This window comes from Kogia breviceps, chromosome 6 (genome assembly GCF_026419965.1).
Source record: "Kogia breviceps isolate mKogBre1 chromosome 6, mKogBre1 haplotype 1, whole genome shotgun sequence".
Taxonomy (NCBI): Eukaryota; Metazoa; Chordata; class Mammalia; order Artiodactyla; family Physeteridae; genus Kogia; species Kogia breviceps.
In genome coordinates, this window is record NC_081315.1 from 134196612 (window position 1) to 134217776 (window position 21165).

The following is a 21165-nucleotide window of genomic DNA, read 5'->3' on the forward strand; positions in this document are numbered from 1 at the left end:
AATGAAGTGATAACTGAAGAAATCAAAGAGGAAATCAAAAAATACCTAGAAACAAATGACAATGGAGACACGACGACCCAAAACCTATGAGATGCAGCAAAAGCAGTTCTAAATGGGAAGTTTATATCAATATAATCCTACCTTAAGAAACAGAAAACATCTCGAATAAACAACCTAACCTTGTGCCTAAAGCAATTAGAGAAAGAGGAACAAAAAAACCCCACAAAGTTAGCAGAAGGAAAGAAATCATAAAGATCAGATCAGAAATAAATGAAAAAGAAATGAAGGAAATGATAGCAAAGATCAATAAAACTAAAAGCTGGTTCTTTGAGAAGATAAACAAAATTGATAAACCATTAGCCAGACTCATCAAGAAAAAAAGGGAGAAGACTGAAATCAACAGAATTAGAAATGAAAAAGGAGAAGTAACAACTGACACTACAGAAATACAAAAGATTATGAGAGATTACTACAAGCAACTGTATGCCAATAAAATGGACAACCTGGAGGAAATGGACAAATTCTTAGAAATGCACAACCTGCCGAGACTGAACCAGGAAGAAACAGAAAACATGAACAGAGCAATCACAAGCACTGAAATTGAAACTTGATTAAAAATCTTCCAACAAACAAAAGCCCAGGATCAGATGGCATCACAGGCAAATTCTATCAAACATTTAGAGAAGAGCTAACACCTATCCTTCTCAAACTCTTCCAAAATATAGCAGAGGAAGGAACACTCCCAAACTCATTCTATGAGGCCACCATCACCCTGATACCAAAACCAGACAAAGATGTCACAAAGAAAGAAAACTACAGGCCAATATCCCTGATGAACATAGATGCAAAAATCCTTAACAAAATACTAGCAAACAGAATCCAACAGCACATTAAAAGGATCATACACCATGATCAAGTGGGATTTATTCCAGGCATGCAAGAATTCTTCAATATATGCAAATCAATCAACGTGATACACCATATCAACAAACTGAAGGGGAAAAACCATATGATCATCTCAACAGATGCAAAGAAAGCTTTTGACAAAATTCAACACCCATTTATGATGAAAACCCTGCAGAAAGCAGGCCTAGAGGGAACTTTCCTCAACATAATAAAGGCCATATATGACAAACCCACAGCCAACATCATCCTCAATGGTGAAAAACTGAAACCATTTCCACTAAGATCAGGAACAAGACAAGGTTGCCCCTCTCACCACTCTTATTCAACATAGTTTTGGAAGTTCTAGCCACAGCAATCAGAGAAGAAAAAGAAATAAAAGGAATCCAAATCAGAAAAGAAGTAAAGCTATCACTGTTTGCAGATGACACGATACTATACATAGGGAATCCTAAAGATGCTACCAGAAAACTACTAGAGCTTGTCAATGAATTTGGTAAAGTAGCAGGATACAAAATTAACGCACAGAAATCTCTGGCATTCTTATACACTAATGATGAAAAATCTGAGAGTGAAATTAAGAAAACACTCCCATTTACCATTGCAACAAATATAATAAAATATCTAGGAATAAACCTACCTAAGGAGACAAAAGACCTGTATGCAGAAAATTATAAGACACTGATGAAAGAAATTAAAGATGATACAAACAGATGGAGAGATATACTATGTTCTTGGGTTAGAAGAATCAACATTGTGAAAATGACTCTACTACCTAAAGCAATCTACAGATTCAATGCAATCCCTATCAAACTACCAATGGCATTTTTCACAGAACTAGAACAAAAAATTTCACAATTTCTTTGGAAACACAAAAGACCCCAAACAGCCAAAGCAATCTTGAGAATGAAAAATGGAGCTGGAGGAATCAGGCTCCCTGACTTCAGACTATACTACAAAGCTACAGTAATCAAGACAGTATGGTACTGGCACAAAAACAGAAATATAGATCAATGGAACAGGATAGAAAGCCCAGAGATAAACCCATGCACATATGGTCACCTTATCTTTGATAAAGGAGGCAAGAATATACAGTGGAGAAAAGACAGCCTCTTCAATAAGTGGTGCCGGAAAACTGGACAGGTACATGTAAAAGTATGAAATTAGAACACTCCCTAACACTGCACACAAAAATAAACTCAAAATCGGTTAAAGACCTAAATGTAAGGCCAGACACTATCAAACTCTTAGAGGAAAACATAGGCAGAACACTCTATGACATAAATCACAGCAAGATCCTTTTTGACCCACCTCCTAGAGAAATGGAAATAAAAACAAAAATAAACAAGTGGGACCTAATGAACCTTAAGAGCTTCTGCACAGCAAAGGAAACCATAAACAAGACCAAAAGACAACTCTCAGAATGGGAGAAAATAGTTGCAAATGAAGCAACTGACAAAGGATTAATCTCCAAAATTTACAAGCAACTCATGCAGCTCAGTAACAAAAAAACAAACAACCCAATCCAAAAATGGGCAGAAGACCTAAACAGACATTTCTCCAAAGAAGATATACAGATTGCCAACAAACACATGAAAGGATGCTCAACATCATTAATCATTAGAGAAATACAAATTAAAACTACAATGAGATATCATCTCACACCGGTCAGAATGGCCATCATCAAAAAATCTAGAAAAAATAAATGCTGGAGAGAGTGTGGAGAAAAGGGAACCCTCTTGCACTGTTGGTGGGAATGTAAATTGATACAGCCACTATGTAGAACAGTATGGAGGTTCCTTAAAAAACTACAAACAGAACTACCATATGACCTAGCAATCCCACTACTGGGCACATACCCTGAGAAAACCATAATTCAAAGAGTCATGTACCAAAATGTTCTTTGCAGCTCTATTTACTATAGCCAGGACATGGAAGCAACCTAAGTGTCCATCAACAGATGAATGGATAAAGAAGATGTGGCACATATATACAATGTAATATTAATTACTCAGCCATAAAAAGAAACTAAATGGAGTTATTTGTAGTGAGGTGGATGGACCTAGAGTCTGTCATACAGAGTGAAGTAAGTAAGAAGGAGAAAAACAAATACCGTATGCTAACACATATATATGGAATCTAAGAAAAAAAATGTCATGAAGGGACTAGGGGTAAGACGGGAATAAAACACAGACCTAACAGAGCATGGACTTGAGGATATAAGGAGGGGGGAGGGTAAGCTGTGACGAAGTGAGAGAGTGGCATGGACATATATACACTACCAAATGTAAAACAGATAGCTAGTGGGAAGCAGCCGCATGGCACAGGGAGATCAGCTAGGTGGTTTGTGACCACCTAGAGCGGTGGGATAGGGAGGGTGAGAGGGAGGGAGACGCAAGGGGGAAGAGATATGGGAACATATGTATATGTATAACTGATTCACTTGGTTGTAAAGTAGAAAGTAACACACCGTTGTAAAGCAATTATACTCCAATAAAGATGTTAAAAAAAATGTCTTTCCATCCTATGATTTTTGTTATCTAAGCATATACATATTTAACTTATTTCTTCCTTACATAAATACTAAGAACATTGATATTGTCAAAAAAGGTACACATTTTTTAAGCTTTAACAGCTGGTAGTGAGGACTCCTCTGGCAGTCCAGTTCAGTTTGCATGCTTTGGGGCTTCCCTGGTGGTGTAGTGGTTGAGAATCTCCCTGCCACTGCAGGGGACACGGGTTCGAGCCCTGGTCCAGGAAGATCCCACATGCCGCAGAGCAACTAAGCCCGTGCGTCACAACTACTGAAGCCAGTGCACCTACAGCCTGTGCTCTGCAACAAGAGAAGCCACCACGATGAGAAGCCTGGGCACTGCAACAAAGAGCAGCCCCCGCTCGCCGCAACTGGAGAAAGCCCGCGCGTAGCAACAAAGACCCAATGCAGTCAAAAATAAATAAATACAATAAATAAATTTTTAAAACAAGATTCCATGCTTCCACTGCAGGGGGCATGGATTCGAACCCTGGTTGGGGAATTAGGATCCTGAATGCTGTGCAGCACAGCCAAAAAAAAATTAAGGAAAAAAAAAAAGTTGGTAGGGGACAGATTTCATACGCAACACTGGGGTGTTGCAGAGTCTGTCTCCTCTCTGTATACATATCTATATGTATACATACATTTTAAAGTAAGCTAAAAAAATTAGTCATTATTTTTGATTAAGAGGCTTACAGAAAAAGCTTATTACAGATATTTTTTGGAAAAATTGATAAAACACATGGTTAAAGAACAGAATTTATAATAAAATGTTTAAAAGTGTATTTTCGCTCTTCCTTGGTTTGTCTGAGTTGGCTTGGCAGACTGTGAAGCTATGAAATATTCATATTTGCTGAATAAACGAATGACTGAATTGTTACTAATGTTCTCCCATAGTTCTTACACCAGAGAAGAAATTAGAAGATTGTTGGCTGTCCCAATTTGCATATTTGTATACAAAGTGAAGAAGAGGTAATCATATCTCTTTTCTTCCTCAGGGAGACACGATATAGAAACACAAATAAATAAAATGAACTAGCTATGTTACCCCCAATTTCAGATTTATATCATTTCTTTTCTCCCTTTCCTATTCATTTCCCCTGTCTCCTAAAATAAAGCTCACAGAGTAAATGATACTTACTGTCTGTGTAAATGAAGTTAAGACTGACCAATATGAGGAATGTCCAAAACGCTACTACATTTTTACATTAGAAATCATTAGCTAACAAACTTTTCTGGAAGAAAAATAACCATACACGTTCAGTTCTGTTGCTAATAGCTTAAGTCTCTTCAAATTGAACAGAGGTCAGAAGGGCCTATTATTGGCATTTTAGCAGCTTATCCTTTTCTTGGAGAATATCTAAATATCCAAGAAAGATAGCCAACTGGAGGGGGGAGGTTATTAGTATTAAAATGTAAAGAGGAGGTACCTTTGGCCAAAGTTTGGAGAAAGTGCCATGTTGAAAGATTTTACCTTAAAGAAGTAAGTCTGGAAAGTTAGATTTTCTTTTAAAACAGGATAATAATACTTATATTTCATTTGTCTACAATGTTAGTTTCTGAAGTGCTTTCTCTTACAGTCTCATTTTTTTGTCAGATATAATTCTAACATTTTCTCTAATTAAAAGTTTTAAAAAATAAACACTATTCTATAAACATAAATATGAACATAACTCTTATTACATGGAAATCAGTCTGTGAATGACATAGGAAGGAATTTAGAGAATCAAATGAAAAATTCTTTAAGAAATGGAAATAAGCTAAGCGCCTATCTGCCATTTAACTGTCACATCTGTATCATTCGGTCGCATCGTTGTATTTGACACTAGCAACCGTTTTCCCCCTCCTGCCTATAAGATCAGATTTCATCCATCCTTTAGTTTTTGTCATCTTGGATTCTCTTGGTTACCAGCCTCTCAGTGCTCCTATTCAGCCTCCTCCAGTGACTCTTCTTCCTGAGCTCATTCAACCAACGAAGACATTTCCTAAGGGCCTGTCCTTAAAGACTCTTTTTCAGTTTTTGAACAAACAATTTTGAATACCTTCCATGTCCCAGGAACCGTGTTGAGTGCTAAGAATACAACGATGAATGATAGTAAACATGAGTCCTACTTTCAAGGAGCTTGCAGTCTGCTGGGGAGGAGATGACACTACAGAAAAAAATTTCAAGAAGTTATTTACAAATTTTGGTAAGTGCTATACAGGAAAAAAAATATAGCATATATTAAGAGCAGTACAACAAGGGGACCTAACCCAGTCTGGAGGCTAGGGAAGGCTCTCAGAGGCAGTGTTGTCTGAGTAGTGATATGAAGAATGTTCAAATGGCAAAGTACGTGCGGAGACCCTATGTGGGGAGGGAGGATAACGTAATGTTTTCAAGTCACCTCAAACTCAACTCATTATCTTTTATCTGGACTACTGCCAACGGTCTCCTAACTTGTTGTCCAGATGCAAACTCATCTACCCTAATCACCAGAAAGCAGGGTACACCACGTTCAAACAAGGAGCAGAGAGTAACAAACTACATGGATCTATGAAAATCAATAGGACTGCAAGAGTTCAATGCCCCTGCAGTCTCAGAACTTAAGAGTCCATTTAATACTGCTTTGAGTGATAGCAAAAACAAAACAAAATAAAACCCCCAAAAGCCCAAGCAAATGAAAACCTTCCCAAATTCTTAAATAACAATATTTGATAAATACTGAAAATCGTGTAAGGTAAAAATGAATCACTACAATTATACATTAAAATACATGACAGGGACTTCCCTGGTGGCGCAGTGGTTAAGAATCTGCCTGCCAATGCAGAGGATATGGGTTCAATCCCTGGTCTGGGAAGATCCCACATGCCACAAGCAACTTAAGCCCGTGTGCCACAACTACTGAGCCCACGCACCGCAACTACTGAAGCCCGTGCGCCTAGAGACCGTGCTCTGCAATGAGAAGCCACTGCAACGAGAAGCCAGCGCACGGCAGTGAAGAGTAGTCCCCGCTAGCCGCAACTAGAGAAAGCCCGCGTGCAGCAACGAAGACCCAATGCAACCAAATAAATAAAAAATAAATTTATAATTAAAAAATAAATAAAATAAAATACATGACAGCATTTTAGAAAGTGCATAATTTATTACATGTGAATTAATAATAAAACGGATACTTGGGAACTTTAAAAATGAGTTACGAGTAACAGATGTAAAATTCTCAAATTCTGGAACCTGAAATATTAAAATTCTAGCAATTTCTTAAAACTCTTTCTCATGATTAGCATAGTTTGAAAACTGTTACGCTCTTCCAAGGGAAAAAGGAGGAATTAAAACATAGACACGTTGATGACGGCAATGTGTTCTTCCCAGCTGGCTTTATTCTCTACTGAAGCTCAATATAGGATTACCTTTTCTTTACTTACAGGAAGCTGTTCTGTTTTCCAATAACCCTCAAAACAGAATGGAAAATGCTTATGCAAAACAACACAAGCCTTAACCATTCTATGCAGGTTTTACCACTTTAATAAACTTCTAGTCCAACAGCTTTCCCAAGTCTAAAGTTCTGTGAGTGTACTATGAATATTTTTAAATATTTTCCAGATTCATCATGGAGGCTGCTTTTCTTCTCTGTACTGTAATCGCACTGAGCTGCAATTGAAATAAACAATCAGTAAGTAGCTATGTTTTCTGTGGAAAAATCTTAGACTAATACAAAGTATAATGCATCACAACTTACAATTATTGAAAATAATCTTATTGTAAGGGATCTTGTTAGAGGTCGCTTTTTGTGTTCATTTCTCTTTTACTCTTGAGACTTTAAAATGCCTGTATTACCCTAGAGATATGCATGTCAAATATGGCATTCCATAGCTCAGTAATACACTGAGAATTCCAAAATATATTTTACAAATGAATGAAAAACATCTAGATAAAAGTTAATCAGGAAAGAGGCGAGAACACAAACTAAGTGTGAGCCAGCACAATGCAGGGCTGCTAATAAAAAGATGATGACAGATCACAGTAAGTCTAATAAGAAAATAATATTTAACTATTAAATTGGAATTGATAATACAGACACATGGTAAAAGATATCTAACAGTACAAAAGAGTATACAGCATAAAGGAAGTCTTCCCATCTCTGTCCTTCATTCTACATCCCTCTTTCCAGGCAAAACCACTATTTCCAGCTTCTAAGTATATTTCTTGAAATATTCAAAGTGAGAATACATGCACATATTTCCTCACCCTTTTTTATTTAAAAGATGATAAAGCACTGTACACACTTTTCATATTTTTTTCCTGCTAAATGATCTCCCTTAGAAATAATTCCACATTAAATCTACTTTATTCCTCTTAACAGCTGCAAAATTTCCCATGTATGGATATTCTGTAGTTTAACTGGTTTCCTACTGATGGGCATTTAGATGGTCTTTAATCTTTTAGAATTATAGGCAATGCTGCAATTAGTATTTTTACGTGCTTCCTTGCACAGACTTGCCCAGGTGCAAGTACACCACCTGCAGAATAAATTCTTAGAACTGCTAGGTCACAGGTTAGGTACGTTTACAACTGCTGAGAGATACTGCCAAGTTGGGTGCCAAAGAGGTTGTACCAATACACACTTATGTCAGCGATGTCTGCAAGTGCCAGCACAATGTATTATCAAACTTCATGATCTGACAGGTGAAAAATAATATGTGATTACAGTGTAAATCTGTATTTGCCTTTTGGGTGAGGATGAGTTGGGCATTTAAAAAAAATGTTTAAAAGCCATCTGTCTTTTATCCTTTATTCACTTTATTGTACTGTAGCACTTTTTTTTGTTGATTAGCCACTCTATGTGTGTTTAGGATACGAGCCTTTTGTCATATGTGTTGCAAATATTTTTCTCTGTTTGTCACTGACTTTATGACTTTTCTATGCAGAAATCTGAAATTTAAATAGTCACATTTATTAATTTCTTTTCATAGTTTCTAGGTTTTGTGTCCTGCAGAGAAGGGCTTCACCACACTGATTTTTTAAAATCCCATACTGTCAAAAGAACACAGTGTGGCATTCAATAGTTTAGAATGATACACTTGGAACATCTAACTGTTGTCCAGAGATGGATGAAGAAGATACAGAAAAAGTTAATCAGAACAGCACATTTCGAGCGTGACTGAATGACTACACCACAGGGCTTGTGCTGAACCAATGACATGATTCTGGGCTGCACTGGTAAGAATGACATGTGAGAGACAACAATAATCTTTTAATGCAGCAGTCTTTAACCTTTTTGGCACCAGGGACTGGTTTCGTGGAAGAGAGTTTTTCCACGGATGGGGGGAGGGGTGGGTGGTGGTTCAGGCGGTACTGCGAGCGGTGGGGAGCGGTGGGGAGCGGCAGGTGAAGCTTCACCCACTCGCCTGCTGCTCACCTCCTGCTGTGCGGCCCGGTTCCAGGCGTTGGGGATCCCTGTTTTAACGCCTTTACTTCATTAAATATCAAGCCCTTCCCAGGATATTATTTTTAACAGGAGTTTCCAGTTTTTGGAAGAAAATGGGAAAATTAGAAAGGATTCAGAGAAGGCAAAGATAAAGATTAAAAAAGACTGAATATATGTCTTATAAAAAAGTTTATGACTTGGACACATTTAAAATAGAAAAAAATATTAACTCCAGGGAATAAATTCCTTTTTGTGTATGGGGAAAATGCTGAATGATTACTTTCCATCTTCAAATGAGAACAGAATGGAAGGAAAAAAACTTAGGGAAAAATCTTGAAGTGGTTTCTGACAAAACATTAAAAAGAAGGCTCACAAGGAGAATGGTGTAATCTCTGCCATTAGGGAGTTTAAATAACAGGTGAAACATCTTTGTTGGACTGCCTAGGTTTAATTCTGTCAGGAAGGAGACAACTAGAGGTCAACTGGATTATATCATTAAGGTTCTGTAACTGTACCCTTGTGCAGGTAGTTGATTTTAACTACCTGCATTTTCTTTACCACAGTCCTTGCAAAAGGTAAACTTGAAGCTTTAAAGACTGTGATATAGAAATTTAATTTCTCTATATAAGTATCTTATTTACCAATTAATGACTATGCTAAGTGCTTTGTATGTGCTAATTCCTTTGATCTTTCAATAACTCTATTGGGAAGGTGTTATTATCCTACACTAAACATGAAGAAACTGAGGCTTAGAGAAGTTGAAATTGCCCAAAGTCACATGGCTACTTAATGGCACCAGGCTATCTGCCTGACTCCAAAACACCTCCTCTCAATATACTGTCCCATACACCTTGGCTCCTGTTACCTTATAATCTAAAAGAATAAATGAATTCTTGAATAATTAATTAATTCATCCAGTAATCCATAATTTCATAAGAAATTAAACTTACATGGTAAAGCTATAATTACTTTCAAGAGGGAGGAAAATTGAAGGGCAAATTATGATTGGATTTTCTTTAAGTGCTATGCCATGTTCATACCAGAAGTAGATTTCAAAAAAAAATCTATAAACATCATGAACACAAACTGAATTCAGTATTTAGAGTTAGTTACTGCTGTAATAATACCTAAGAATAATGTTAATTTTTATTGAAACAGTACCTTTATAACCAAATATTATATAACTATTAATATAGTAACTTGGTTTGTTTTTCTCTATCTATCTATCTATCTAAACCGTCTGTTTCAAGCCTATCTTTATAATCACTAAACTCTTTTCATTTTGATCCTAACAGGAGAGACTACTGCTCCTACTTTAGAACAAATGGCCCATTTCATTTATGTGATACGTGTGCATTAGGAGTAATTGCCCCTTATTATTTCATTGATGTTCTGCACTTTTTACTCTATTTCCCATTGGACAACTTTTATATGGTATTTTAGATTTATATGGTCATATACAAATGTGCATTAAACGAAGTTAAACCTGTAAGCTAGGTAATTTTTTTCCATTTAAAAACTGCAGTAAAAACAGTGCAATTTGAAACACTACATTCAAAGCAATGTCATTTACTTCTGAATCTGTCAATGAATACCTGCCTAGTGTTAGACAGAACATAATTCTAGAGCAGTGCTGTCCAAAAGAACTTACTGGGGTGACAGAGTTGTTCTATATTACGCTGTCCAATATGACAGCCATGGCTACGTGTGGCTTTTGAGCATTTGAAATCTGACTAGTGTGAATGAAGATTTCAATTTTAATTTTATTTAATTTTACTTTAAACAGCTGCCTGTGGCTAGCAGCTATCATATTGGACAGTGCAATTCCAGATTTAGGTGTCAAATGGAGGAGACTGATGTTTATTTCTGTTTCTGAAGTTTACTTTTTCAACCTTAAACATTAAAGAGACTAATTTTAAGTAGTTTAATCAAATAAAAATAAAACTACTAGTTCTCTGGAAACTTTTGAGGAACTTCTCTTATCTCTGCTCTACTCAGACTATTGTTATTCAGGGATAATGAGGAAGCTCCCTACCTGCTGGGAGGCTGAAGCAGCTCTCTGTTCTGCCTCACTTAGTCGTTTCTGAAGTCTGTTGGATTTTTCCTGATGCTCTAGAATCAACTTTTCATTCTATTAAGGGGAAATATAAGACAAACAAGTTAGAAATCCATACGTGGCACTGAGATGTTTTATGGAATAATCAATGAAAAATCTGGACATCATTTTACCACTTACAAAATGCAAAGATAATATATCTCCAAATTTACATTTTTCAAGTCATGAACTTCAAGGTTCAAAGCTGGTTTTACATTATGACTAAACTGGTTCCTCCCCTGACCCTCCACCACATGCCACCAAAGAAAGTGAATTAAATCTAAAAGCAAAGTGAATCTGAAGTTAAGACCAAGGCTTTCAGTGTGTGATGTGTTAACCTTGAGATGCTACATCACTGCTTTGGAATCACCCGGAGAGTGTGAGAACACAGACCTGGGCCTCACAACCAGAGCATCAGTAGGGGTGGGAAGGTCCTGAGAATTTGCACTTCTATCAAGTTCTTGGCTGGTGTCGATGCTGTCTGCTAGCGCAGTTAGAACCACTGTGTTAGACAAGCTTCCAGGGGAACGGTGACATAGTGTATGCATTATTAAGGTCAAGAAACAGAAAATATTTATTCTAGAAATCCTGATTTTTACAGAGTTAGACTTATCTTAAATGATTTACATGCTTCCGGTATTATTTAAAATGGGAAGAAATCAGTCTACATGTTTCCCAATACATGTGTATACTCCAGAAGGTATTAGGGTGAATAGCATTATTAAGGCATTGGTATGGGTTGCATTATGTCCCTAAAAAAAAGATGTTGAAGCCCTAACCCCCTAGTACTTATGAATGTGACCTTATTTAGAAATAGGGTCTTTGTTGATGATTAAGTTAAGATGAGGTCATTAGGGTGGGTCCATATCCAGTATGACTGGTGACTTCATAAAAAGGGGAAATTTGGACATAGAGACAGACATGCACAAAGGGAAGAACACATGAAGCCACAGGGTGAACATCATCGACAAGACAAGGAATGCCTGAGGCCACCAGAAGCTAGGAAGGAGGCCTGGAAAAGATCCTCCCCTTCAGAAGGAACCAATTCTGCTGTCTTCTTGATTTTGGACTACTGGTCTCCAGAACTGCGAGACAATGAGTTTCTGTTGGTTAAGCCACCCCAGTCTGTATTAATTTGTTAGAGTAGCCTCAGGCAACTACATAGGCATCATGAATATAAATCTGTTACAACATGGTGTCATGCAGACGAGTTAAAAGAATCTATCAATTAAAAAATGTATTAGCCTTCTCCATACTTACTAGCCTAAAACAAAGTTTTTGCACATGTAAAATTGCTACAGAGTTCTTTGAACTAGGTAGTTCCCATGTCATAACATACAAGTGATAAGAATGAATGTCATGCCTAGTAACACAAAATACTGAACTAACAGTATCCTGCTGAAATGTGCTTATTCTATTTCTTATTGTGCCCCAAAGCAAAATTAAATTGTATGAAGAGAACTATATTGGCTTTTCCAATTTACCAAGATGTTTAAATACGTAGTCTTAAATTTAAGAGACACATCATTAACACTAGAGAAAACCTGAGGAAAAACGCCATCATCTATAATAATCATTTTCATAGTTATAATCAGACTACATATACATTTTACTAGGCTGCTACCATAATGGTTAAGGCACAGTCCAGCTTACATAAAACATAATATATACAACTGTTCTTTTTTTTTTTTTTTCTTTTTTCTTTTGTGGTATGCGGGCCTCACTGTTGGGGCCTCTCCCGTTGCGGAGCATAGGCTCCGGACGCGCAGGCTCAGCAGCCATGGCTCACGGGCCCAGCTGCTCCGCGGCATGTGGGATCTTCCCAGACCGGGGCACGAACCCGCGTCCCCTGCATCAGCAGGCGGATTCTCAACCCCTGCGCCACCAGGGAAGCCCACAACTGTTCTTTTTTAATCAATCATTTTAGTTGCTTTTGATCTTCCAAAATAATTAACATTACTGTGTTGAATATTTCCCTTTAAATTTTTTCAAATTTTAAATTATTACCTTAGAACAGATTCCTGGAAGTGGGAACAACATCAAAGAGTTTTTGAATTGTTTTCTAAATGGCTCATGTCAATTTACAATGCTATAAAAGTGAAGTGTAATGACTTCATTATGGATCCTATAGAAGGCCACAGAGAGCTAGTGGACCATACAGCCTGTTAATGAAATTCCAACAAATACCTTCGAAGCTTGCTCATCAGACAGAGAACTAGAGTTCTAGAAAGTTCTAATAATAATCTGGAAATTGTTTAAATCTTTTTCTTCAAAGGAAAAAAAATGATAAACCCTTGCTATATTTAGTTCTAAAGCATTAATCTAAAGGAATGTTTTAATATATTACAGTAGGAAGAAAGTATTTTCTACATGTCTTTTGTGATGGATTAAAACAAAATTGGAGGAGAATCTTCAAGACAATGGTGAAGTAAGACGTGGAGATCACCTTCCTCCCCACAAATACATCAACATGTGGAAAAACTCTTACAGAACACCTACTGAATGCTGGCAGAAGATCTCAGACTTCTGAAAAGGCTGGAAAATACCCAGGTTCCTGGCCGTGTGGCTGACAGGGTCTTGGTGCTCTGGCTGGCTGTCAGGACTGAGCTACTGAGGCAGGAGAGCCGAGTTCAGGATATTGGACCACCAGAGACCTCCTGTCCCCACGTAATATCAATTGGCAAGAGCTCTCTCAGAGATCTCCATCTCAACGCTAAGACCGAGCTCCACTCAACAAACAGCAAGCTCCAGTGCTGGACACAGAATGCCGAACAACTAGTAAGACAGTACACAACCCCACCCATTAGCAGAGAGGCTGCCTAAAATCGTAATAAGTTCACAGACACCCCAAAACACACTACCGGACGAGGCCCTGCCCACCAGAAAGACAAGATTCAGCCCAATCCACCAGAACACAGGCACCAGCACCCTCCACCAGGAAGCCTACACAACCCACTGAAACAACCTTCACCACTGGGGACAGAAACCAAAAACAACAGGAACTACAAACCTGCAGCCGGCAAAAAAGAGACCCCAAACAGTAAGTTAAGCAAAATGAGAAGACAGAGAAATATGCAGCAGATGAGGGAGCAAGGTAAAAACCCACCAGACCAAACAAATAAAGATGAAATAGGCAGTCCACCTGAAAAAGAATTCAGAGATGATAGTGAAGATGATCTAAAATCTTGGAAATAGAATGGAGAAAATACAGGAAACATTTAACAAGGACCTAGAGGAACTACAGAGCAAAAAACAATGATGAACAACACAATAATTAAAAATTCTCTAGAAGGAATCAATAGCAGAATAACTGAGGCAGAAGTACGGATAAGTGACCTGAAAGATAAAAGAGTGGAAATAACTACTGCAGAGCAGAATAAAGAAAACAGAAGGCGAAGAATTGAGGACAGACTCAGAGACCTCTGGGACATTAAATGAAACAACATTCGATTTACAGGGCTCCCAGAAGAAGAGAAAAAAAAAAAAGGACTGAGAAAATATTTCAAGAGATTATAGTTAAACACTTCCCTAATATGGGAAAGGAAATAGTCAATCAAGTCCAGGAAGTGCAGAGAGTCCCAAACAGGATAAATGCATGGAGAAAAACAACAAGAAACATATTAATCAAACGATCAAAAATTAAAAACAAAGAAAACATATTAAAGAAGCAAAGGAAAAGCAACAAATAACATACAAGGGAATCCCTATATAACCTGAACAGCTGATCATTCAGCAGAAACTCTGCAAGCCAGAAGGGAGTGGCAGGACATATTTAAAGTGATGAAAGGGAAAAACCTACAACCAAGCAAGGATCTCATTCAGATTTGATGGAGAAATTGAAACCTTTACAGAAAAGAAAAAGCTAAGAGAACTCAGCACCACTAAACAAGCTTTACAACAAATGCTAAATGAACTTCTCTAGGCAGGAAAAACAAGAGAAGGAAAGACCCACAATAACAAACCAAAAACAATTAAGAAAATGGTAACAGGAACATACATATTGAGGACTACCTTAAGTGTAAATGGATTAAATGCTCCAATCAAAAGACAAAGACTGCCTGAATGAACACAAAAACAAGACCTGTATATATGCTGTCTACAAGAGACCCATTTCAGACCTAAGGACACAGACTGAAAATGAGGGGATGGTAAAAGATATTCCATGTAAATGGAAACCAAAAGAAAGCTGGAGTAGCAATTCCCATATCAGACAAAACAAGACTTTAAAATAAAGACTGTAACAAGAGAAAAAGAAGGACCCTACATAATGATTAAGGGATCAATTCAAGAAGAATATATAACAATTGTAAATATTCATGCAGCCAACATAGGAGCACCCCAATACATAAGGCAAATGCTAACAGCCATAAAAGGGGAAATCGACAGTAGCACAATAATAGTAGGGGACTTTAACACCTCACATTCACCAATGTACAGATCAACCAAAAAGAAAATCAATAAGGAAACACAAGCTTTAAATGACACATTAAACAAGATGGACTTAATTGATATTTAGAGGACATTCCATCCAAAACAACAGAACACACTTTCTTCTCAAGTTCTCATGGACCATTCTCCAGGATAGATCATATCTTGGGTCACAAATCAAGCCTTGGTAAATTGAAGAAAACTGAAATCATATTAAGTATCTTTTCCAACCACAATGCTATAAGACTAAATATCAATTTCATGAAGAAAACTGCAAAAACTACAAACATATGCAGGCTAAACAATACACTACCAAATAACCAAGATATCACTGAAAAAAATCAAAGAGGAAATAAAAAAATACCTAGAAACAAATGACAATGAAAACACGACAACCGAAAATCTATGGGATGCAGCAAAAGCAGTCCCAAGAGGGAAGTTTACAGCAATACAATCCTACCTCAAGAAACAAAAAATTATCAAAAAAGCAACCTAACCTTACACCTAAAGCAATTAGAGAAAGAAGAATAAAAATACCCCAAACTTAGCAGAAGGAAGGAAATTATAAAGATCAGAATAGAAATAAATGAAAAAGAAATGAAGGAAACCATAGCAAAGATCATTAAAATTAAAAGCTGTTTCTTTGAGAAGAAAAACAAAATTGATAAACCATTAGCCAGAATCATCAAGAAAAAAAGGGAGAAGACTGAAATCAACAGAATTAGAAATGAAAAAGGAGAAGTAACAACTGACACTGCAGAAATACAAAGGATCATGAGAGATTACTATAAGCAACTATATGCCAAAAAAATGGACAACCTGGAAGAAATGGACAAATTCTTAAAAAAATAAAACCTTCTGAGACTGAACCAGGAAGAGAAAATATAAACAGAACAATCACAAGCACTGAAATTGAGACTGTGATTAAAAATCTTCCAACAAACAAAAGCCTAGGATCAGATGGCTTCACAGGCGAATTCTGTCAAACACTTAGAGAAGAGCTAACACCTATCCTTCTCAAACTCTTCCAAAATATAGCAGAGGGAGGAACACTCCCAAACTCATTCTACGAGGCCACCATCAACCTGATACCAAAGCCAGAGAAAGATGTCACAAAAATAAAACACTATAAGCCAGTATCACTGAAGAACACAGATACAAAAATCCTCAACAAAATACTAGTAAACAGAATCTAACAGCACATTGAAAGGATCATACATCATGATCAAGTAGGGTTTATCCCAGGAATGAGAGCATTCTTCAATATATGCAAATCATTCAATGTGATACAGCACATTAACAAATAGAAGGATAAAAACCGTATTATCATCTCAACAGATGTAGAAAAAACTTTTGACAAAATTCAACACCCATTTATGATAAAAACTCTCCAGAAAGAAGGCATAGAGGGAACTTACCTCAACAAAATAAAAGCCATATATTATAAACCCACAGCCAACATTGTTCTCAGTGGTGAAAAATGGAAACCATTTCCACTAAGATCAGGAACAAGACAAGGTTGCTCACTCTCACCACACTTATTCACCATAGTTTTGGAAGTTTTAGCCACAGCAATCAGAGAAGAAAAACCAATAAAAGGAATCCAAATTGGAGAAGAAGAAGTAAAACTCACTGTTTGCAGATGACATGATCCTATACATAGAGAATCCTAATGATGCTACCAGAAAACTATTAGAGCTAATCAATGAATCTGGTAAAGTAGCAGGATACAAAATTAATGTACAGAAATCTCTTGCATTCCTATACACTAATGATGAAAAATCTGAAAGAGAAATTAAGGAAACACTCCCATTTACCATTGCAACAAAAAGAAGAAAATACCTAGGAATAAACCTATCTAAGGAGACAAAACACCTGTATGCAGAAAAGTTTAAGACACTGATGAAAGAAATTAAAGATGATACAAAGAGATGGAGAGATATACCATGTTCTTAGATTGGAAGAATCAACATTGTGAAAATGACTGTACTATCCAAAGCAATCTACAGATTCAATGCAATCCCTATGAAACTATCATTGGCATTTTTCACAGAATTAGAGCCAAAAATTTCACAATTTTTACGGAAACACAAATGACCCCAAATAGCCAAAGCAATCTTGAGAATGACAAAGGGAGCTGGAGGAATCACGCTGACTTTATACTATCCTATAGCCTATAGTAGACTATGCTACAAAGCTACAGTAATCAAGACAGTATGGTGCTGGCAAATAAACAGAAATATAGATCAATGGAACAGGATAGAAAGCCAAGAGATAAACCTATGCACAGATGGTCACCTATCTTTGATAAAGGAGGCTAGAAAAGACAGCCTCTTCAATAAGTGATGCTGGGAAAACTGGACAGCTACATGTAAAAGAATGAAATTAGAACACTACCTAACACCATACACAAAAATAAACTCAAAATGGATTAAAGACCTAAACGTAAGCCCAGACACTGTAAAACTATTAGAGGAAAACATAGGCAGAACACTTTGTGACATAAATCACAGCAAGATCCTTTTTGACTCACCTCCTAGAGAAATGGAAATAAAAACAAAAATAAACAAATGGGACCTAATGAAACTTAAAAGCTTTTGCACAGCAAATGATACCATAAATAAGATGAAAAGACAACCCTCAGAATGGGAGAAAATATTTGCAAATGAAGCAACTGACAGAGGATTAGTCTCCAAAAGACACAAGCAGCTCATGCAGCTCAATATTAAAAACACAAACAACCCAATGCAAAAATGGGCAGAAGACCTAAATAGACATTTTTCCAAAGAAGATATACAGATTGCCAACAAATACATGAAAGGATGGTCAACATCACTAATCATTAGAGAAATGCAAATCAAAACTACAATGAGGCATCACTTCAGACCAGTCAGAATGGCCATCATCAAAAAATCTACAAACAATAAATGCTGGAGAGGGTGTAGAGAAAAGGGAACCCTCTTGCAGTGTTGGTGGGAATGTAAATTGATACAGCCACTATGGAGAACAGTAGGGAGGTTCCTTAAAAACCTAAAAATAGAACTACCATATGACCCAGCAATCTACTACTGGGCATATATTAATTAATTAATTATTATTAATTCTAATTAATACATTTAATTAATCTACTGGGCATATACCCTGAGAAAAACATAATTCAAAAAGAGACATGTACCACAATGTTCACTGCAGCACTATTTACAATAGCCAGGACATGGAAGCAACCTAAGTGTCCATCGACAGATGAATGGATAAAGAAGATGTGGCACATATATACAATGGAATATTACTCAGCCATAAAAAGAAACCAAATTGAGTTATTTGTAGTGAGGTGGATGATTTTAGAGTCTGTCATACAGAGTGAGGTAAATCAGAAAGAGAAGAACACATACTGTATGCTAACACGTATATATGGAATCTAAAAAAAAAATTGGGTCTGATGAAACTAGGAGAGGGACAGGAATAAAGACGCAGACGAAGAGAATGGAGTTGAGGATATGGGGAGGTGGCAGGGTAAGCTGGGACGAAATGAGAGAGTGGCACTGACATATATACACTACCAAATGTAAAATAGATAGCAAGTAGGAAGCAGCCACACAGCACAGGGAGACCAGCTCAGTGCTTTGTGACCCCCTAGAGGGACGGAATAGGGAGGGTGGGAGGGAGACTCAAGTGGGAGGGGATATGGGGATATATGTATATGTATAGCTGATTCAGTCTGTTACATAGCAGAAACTAACACAAAAATATAAAGCAATTATATGCCAATAAAGATGTTAAAAAAAATTAAAGCAATTGGGTTAAAAAAGAAGTCTTAGACATATACAGAAATAAAGGGGATCCTAACAATTCTGAAAACAAGGTATACTGGTAAAACTGAAATAAGAGCTCTATCTTTGTCATTTAAATGTGATGAATCACTAACTTTCAAAGCTTTTATTCGTATTATATTAAGTGTGTACTTTTAGGGTTATGTATGATTTCTACAAGAAATACTCACATCTGTATGGTATTTCCAAGTTGAGAATTAATTTGGACTTGGCTCAGGTAAAATTCTATAACATGTGTATCAACCTGCAGCAGAAAGCACTTCCCAGGAGGGTCATTATCTTACCTCAGCTACCTTTTCATTTGCCATTTCCAGCTGAGAAAGCAGCTCTTGGGTATGAAGTTTCTGTCGACTCAGCTCACTCCTATTAAGAGACAGGGAAGAAAAAAAAAAAAGAATGGAAGAAAAAGCCATTAATATAACTGTTCAAAAATTTAACAAAATCGAGTCATTATTAGGGAGATACATGTTCATGTTTTGAACAAAAATGTCTTGTGTGCAAAATAAAAGTTGCTTCTTAATAGACCATAATTGAAACGACTCATTTCTTTATAAAATACATATATATATTCTGGACATTGGTTGTACAATAGTGTGAAAATACTTAGCACTATTGAACTGTTCACTTAAAATGAATGGAAAACTTCCAGGTGGGTGAACACGTGGAAATTTGGGCAGAGTTTTGGGCCCGGAGAGGGTAAAGATGCTCCGTGCCCCTCTCCCATGCCTGGCCCTATGCATCTCGTCCATTGGATGATCATGTGTATCTTTTATCATAACCTGTAATAAACTGTTAAATGAAAAAGAAGACGGCAATAATAATAACAACAGAGAAACATTCTGCATGATAAAAAGCCATCTCTTGGCTGGCAAGGACCGAAGCATTCTACCCCTGGGAAGCCTGTTTTGCATTTGCAGCAAGAGGGCATTGAGGACCCCTCAAGAATAGACCACTCGAGCTTAGTTACACTTGCGCAGAAGGACAACTTCTGCACCTTTTTTTCCAATCCCTGCGTGCCTCACACTCACCACACCTCAGACTGCTGTACTTTTTTATTCTTTATTCCCAAAATAGCTTGAGCCCCTTGTCTTCAGGGAGGCAAATCTGAGACTGGTTCTCCTGTCACTTGGCTGCCTACTGAATAAGCCCTCTGTTTGCTGCAAACCTTGACAACTCAGTGTTCTGGTTGCTACCTGTCAGGCAAAACCAAGCAGGTTCGGTAACATCAGGAGTTCACTAATGAATTCATCTAGAAAACTGACAAATCTGTCAAAAAGAGTTGGATCTTGAGAGAAGATTTGTTTCCATGGTAGCCATGTGGCTGACAGGGTATTGGTGCTCTGACCTAGTGTGAGGCCTGAGCTTCTGAGGTGGGAGAGCCGAGTTCAGGACACTGGACCACCAGAGACCTCATGGCCCCACTTAATGTCAATCTGCAAAGGCTCTCCGAGAGATCTCTGGCTCAACGCTAAGACCCAGCTCCACCCAACGAGCATCAAACTCCAGTGCTGGATACCCCATGTCAATCAACTAGCAAGACAGGGACACAACCACACCCATTGGCAGAGAGGCTGCCTAAAATCATAGTAAGTTCACAGACACCCAAAACACACCAGCACTTGCAGTCCTGCCCACCAGAAAGACAAGATCCAGCCTCATCCACCAGAACACAGGCACTAGTCCCCTCAACCAGGAAACCTACTCAATGCACTGAACCAACCTTAGCCACTGGGGACAGACACTAAAAACAAGTGGGAACTACGAACCTGCAGCCTGCGAAAAGGAGACCCCAAACACAGTAAGATAATCAAAATGAAAAGACAGAAAAACACATAGCACATGAAGCAGCAAGTTAAAAACCCACCAGACGAAACAAATGAAGAGGAAATAAGCAGTCTACCTGAAAAAGAATTCAGAATATTGATAGTGATGATCCAAAATCTTGGAAATAGAATGGAGAAAATATAAGAA

General features: G+C 37.4%; 1 protein-coding gene across 4 annotated transcripts in view; it reads right to left on the reverse strand.

Moving 5' to 3' along the window:
* Nucleotides 1–21165, reverse strand: part of SCLT1 (sodium channel and clathrin linker 1) — a 232377-nt gene that overhangs the window by 17162 nt on the left and 194050 nt on the right. For 2 of the 4 annotated variants that reach the window (XM_067036668.1, XM_059067135.2), the window contains exons 19-21: nucleotides 19479–19557; nucleotides 10877–10972; nucleotides 6536–7064 (exon numbers count right to left, since the gene is read on the reverse strand). In XM_067036668.1, coding sequence (XP_066892769.1) covers nucleotides 7002–7064; nucleotides 10877–10972; nucleotides 19479–19557 — 238 coding nt within the window. In that variant the 3' untranslated portion in view covers nucleotides 6536–7001. Of the gene's footprint in view, nucleotides 1–6535; nucleotides 7065–10876; nucleotides 10973–19478; nucleotides 19558–21165 lie in introns of those variants that run through there. The other 2 variants (XM_067036667.1, XM_067036666.1) reach the window with 1 other exon arrangement.